Here is a 4,652-nt window from a genome sequence, read left to right on the forward strand (position 1 = left end):
CACACTGACACACACAGACACACACACACACACACACACACACACTGAGGTATCAGTAGCTTCCTGGGGTATGAGGATTAATAGAAATACCCCCCCATTGATGTAGCGCTGATGATCCCAGTGTAGCGCCTGCCTGCCTGCGTGCTTCACCCCCACCCCCCCCTGTTCCTCCCCAGAGAAGCGGCTGCACAAGCTGGGTCAGCTCTCCTCTCACCCCTCGGAGCAGAGCTACTTCCGCAAGGACCTGTACCTGGGACCTGTGGAGGACGACCACGCGCCCTTCCTCAAGAGAGGTGATAAACACGCCTGCTGCCTCCCTTCTTTATCTCTCTCTCTATCCTCTCTCCCTCTTCCTCTCTCTCCCCTCTCTCTCTTCCTCCCTCTCTATCCTCTCTCCCTCCTCCTCCCTCTCTACCCCTCGCTATCTCTCTCTATCCTCTCTCCCCTCTCTCTCTCTCCCCTCTCTCTCTTCCTCCCTCTCTATCCTCTCTCCCTCCTCCTCCCTCTCTACCCCTCGCTATCTCTCTATCCTCTCTCCCTCTTCCTCTCTCTCCCCTCTCTCTTCCTCCCTCTCTATCCTCTCTCCCTCCTCCTCCCTCTCTACCCCTCGCTATCTCTGTCTATCCTCTCTCCCTCCTCCTCCCTCTTTACCCCTCTCTCTCTCTGTCTCCTTTCCCCCTCCTCACGCCCTCTCCTCTCCTCTCTCTGCAGGAGTTCCAGTGCTCCACCTCATTGCCACTCCCTTCCCCTCTTTCTGGCACAGCCTGCAGGACAACGAGGAGAACCAGCACCCCCGGACCGTGGAGAACCTCACCAAGATCCTGGCTGTGTTCATCACAGAGTACCTGGGGCTGGACCAGTGAAAGCAGAACAGCCCAGAGTGACTGCTCACAACTCCCTTCACAACAGAGCTGCAGACAAAAATAATGTTTGGTTTTTGTTCTGTTTTTGAAATGAAGTTGGTGTGTCAGGACCTGTGGGTGGCTGTCTGGTGTTTTCATTTCTTTGTATTTGAAAGCTGTTCTGGATAAAACCAGAAAGTGTATAAGAGCTGCCCCCTGCAGAAATATGGGAGTCATTGCAGCCCAGCAATAAAGTCCTGGAGTCTGCTGTTGAGACGATCAGGAGCCAGGAGTTTGATGCATGACCCTCTCCTAACAGTAACCCTGCAGACTCACAGGGGAGACTCATTATCCACTGGGGCGCACATCCCTGACATGATACATACAGGAGGTTTGCAGATTTTCAAAGAACCGCTAGTCCGACTGCCTTTAGCACAAGCTGTTTAAGGTATCAGAATATGGGAGTCTAAGGAGGCTGTTATTTTTCAAGTGATTTGAAGCTCGCGTCTGGTGTCTGAAACCAGTTTCATCCCAGTCTGATCGATGAGTTTCACTGGCTCAGTCCCCTACCTGACTGGTATTTCCTACTGCACTTGTAATAACAGTCTGGTGCCACAAGGGGGCAACATTAACCAGCAGTTCCGAGATCAGTTTTGAACTCCCTCAATAAGAAAGTAATACAACTGCAGGGAAACCTCTGTATTAGGACCAGCCGAGGGACATGGGCTTAACAGGGGGGTGTCCTTGCTGAAGGGACAGAGGATTTCTTGTGATTATTTAGAGCTGGGTGACCGAAGTTGGCTCTTACACACCTAGTCTTTGTTCCAGCCCTGTTCGAAATTGTTCAATTGTACCAATTAAATCTCCATCCAGACCCTGAAGTAGTTCATTATCTCAGTTTACCTGTTAAACCTGGAGTGGAATGTCCCTCCAGGACCGTGAGTGGACCTTCCTGATTTCGAGTCCTTAGTTGCTAGTTTGGGCTGTGTATTGCACATGTTAACACTGTGTTACACAGTGTACTATTCTGGGTGTGATTTCTGCACACGGCTCTGATTCCCTCTAGGTTTTTTATATACTGTATATATCTGTTATTAAATAGAAATCAGATGTGTAAACGAATCGCACTGAGTTGCATCTTGACACAGGATTTGTTTGATGCATTTCATTGTGAGGTGGTTTTTATAATGGGTGTTGGAATCAGGCTCTGAATATGAGACTGTCTGTCTGCCTGCCAGCCTGCCTGCAGCTGCATGTATTTAAAGTGTAAGTAGCATATCAAATAACATTTTCACATGTTTCAACTAGAACTCCTTCTCTGTCTCTTCAATTTGAATATACTGAAAGACTTTTAAACCAGGGGGAACTATGCACAATCACCATGCTGTTAAAGACAGCCTTCTAGTGGAAACATTTGTTACTGAGTTTATTTTAGTATGTTTAAATTCAGCAGTGCTGAGCAGTGGGAAAACAAGCCTTTCTGGAGTTCATGGTCAGCACTGAGACTGCAGAGAGCCCCTTACTAGATTGCACGCATGTCAGTTGTGGTGGTCGTGCAGAATTGTGGGTTTATTTAATATATAATAAATGTATATAATACATTGGAATATGCTTTGGCTTTACAGTCAGGATTTGTTGCTCACAGGAGAACAGGAGCGATTAAATGCTTTATTCTTTGAATGAGAAGGGAGTAAACAGTTTACCCTCGACTACACCACTGCTCTTGAGTGTTTAATCATGCATCTTAGCTCTTTTAAACGTCTCAAGAGCTGTTTATTGATCATTCCAATCATCGCAATGCAATGCCTGCTTGGGCAGCACTTCAGCTTCCATTCTACATATATCTAGAGAGACCCGGTTGTGATCACATTTGCTAAGAAGCTTCTTTAGCACTAGTTATTGAGAGCTTCAGAGTCTGGGGGTGTGTGGAGGCTGTCTGTCTGTCTGTCTGTTCCCTTGGGGTAAGTCATGGTGATTTCCTTTGTCATTAAACTGTGTGTATTTAGAATCTGATTTGTACTCCTGCAGATAATTAACATACTTGCATTTCATTAGGCTATATCTTGAGAAGCTCTCATGGAATTTCTATCAAACTTGGTATGGGGGTTTGTGATTGTGATTGGTATGGGGGTGTGTGATTGTAATTGGTATGGGGGTTTGTGATTGGTATGGAGGTGTGTGATTGGTATGGGGGTGTGTGATTGTAATTGGTATGGGGGTTTGTGATTGGTATGGAGGTGTGTGATTGGTATGGGGGTGTGTGATTGTGATTGGTATGGGGGTGTGTGATTATGATTGGTGTGGTGTGTGTGATTGTGATTGGTATGGGGGTGTGTGATTGTGATTGGTGTGGGGTGTGTGATTGTGATTGGTGTGGGGGTGTGTGATTGTGATTGGTGTGGAGGTGTGTGATTGTGATTGGTGTGGGGGTGTGTGATTGTGATTGGTATGGGGGTGTGTGATTGTGATTGGTGTGGGGGTGTGTGATTGTGATTGGTGTGGAGGTGTGTGATTGTGATTGGTATGGAGGTGTGTGATTGTGATTGGTGTGGTGTGTGTGATTGTGATTGATATGGAGGTGTGTGATTGTGATTGGTATGGAGGTGTGTGATTGTGATTGGTATGGGGGTGTGTGATTGTGATTGGTGTGGGGGTGTGTGATTGTGATTGGTATGGGGGTGTGTGATTGTGATTGGTGTGGGGGTGTGTGGTTGTGATTGGTATGGAGGTGTGTGATTGTGATTGGTGTGGTGTGTGTGATTGTGATTGATATGGAGGTGTGTGATTGTGATTGGTATGGGGGTTTGTGATTGTGATTGGTATGGGGGTGTGTGATTGGTGTGGAGGTGTGTGATTGTGATTGGTATGGGGGTGTGTGATTGTGATTGGTGTGGGGGTGTGTGATTGTGATTGGTATGGAGGTGTGTGATTGTGATTGGTGTGGTGTGTGTGATTGTGATTGATATGGAGGTGTGTGATTGTGATTGGTATGGGGGTTTGTGATTGTGATTGGTATGGGGGTGTGTGATTGGTGTGGAGGTGTGTGATTGTGATTGGTATGGAGGTGTGTGATTGTGATTGGTATGGGGGTGTGTGATTGTGATTGGTATGGAGGTGTGTGATTGTGATTGGTATGGGGGTTTGTGATTGTGATTGGTATGGGGGTGTGTGATTGGTGTGGAGGTGTGTGATTGTGATTGGTATGGAGGTGTGTGATTGTGATTGATATGGAGGTGTGTGATTGTGATTGGTATGGGGGTTTGTGATTGTGATTGGTATGGGGGTGTGTGATTGTGATTGGTATGGGGGTGTGTGATTGTGATTGGTATGGAGGTGTGTGATTGTGATTGGTATGGAGGTGTGTGATTGTGATTGGTATGGGGGTGTGTGATTGTGATTGGTGTGGGGGTGTGTGATTGTGATTGGTATGGAGGTGTGTGATTGTGATTGGTGTGGTGTGTGTGATTGTGATTGATATGGAGGTGTGTGATTGTGATTGGTATGGGGGTTTGTGATTGTGATTGGTATGGGGGTGTGTGATTGGTATGGAGGTGTGTGATTGTGATTGGTATGGAGGTGTGTGATTGTGATTGGTATGGGGGTGTGTGATTGTGATTGGTATGGGGGTGTGTGATTGTGATTGGTATGGGGGTGTGTGATTGTGATTGGTATGGAGGTGTGTGATTGTGATTGGTATGGGGGTGTGTGATTGTGATTGGTGTGGGGGTGTGTGATTGTGATTGGTGTGGGGGTGTGTGATTGTGATTGGTGTGGAGGTGTGTGATTGTGATTGGTATGGAGGTGTGTGAT

General features: G+C 46.9%; 1 protein-coding gene across 4 annotated transcripts in view; it reads left to right on the top strand.

Moving 5' to 3' along the window:
- The window catches only part of qpctla (glutaminyl-peptide cyclotransferase-like a), an 11,054-nt gene extending 8,905 nt beyond the window's left edge, over window positions 1-2,149 (top strand). For 3 of the 4 annotated variants that reach the window (XM_059004926.1, XM_033994062.3, XM_059004927.1), the window contains 2 exons: window positions 177-293; window positions 764-2,149. In XM_059004926.1, coding sequence (XP_058860909.1) covers window positions 177-293; window positions 764-927 — 281 coding nt within the window. In that variant the 3' untranslated portion in view covers window positions 928-2,149. Of the gene's footprint in view, window positions 1-176; window positions 294-711 lie in introns of all 4 variants that reach the window. The other variant, XM_059004928.1, reaches the window with a different exon arrangement.
- Window positions 2,150-4,652: the final 2,503 nt, after the last annotated feature.

The sequence above is a fragment of the Acipenser ruthenus genome, chromosome 30, assembly GCF_902713425.1.
Source record: "Acipenser ruthenus chromosome 30, fAciRut3.2 maternal haplotype, whole genome shotgun sequence".
NCBI lineage: Eukaryota > Metazoa > Chordata > Actinopteri > Acipenseriformes > Acipenseridae > Acipenser > Acipenser ruthenus.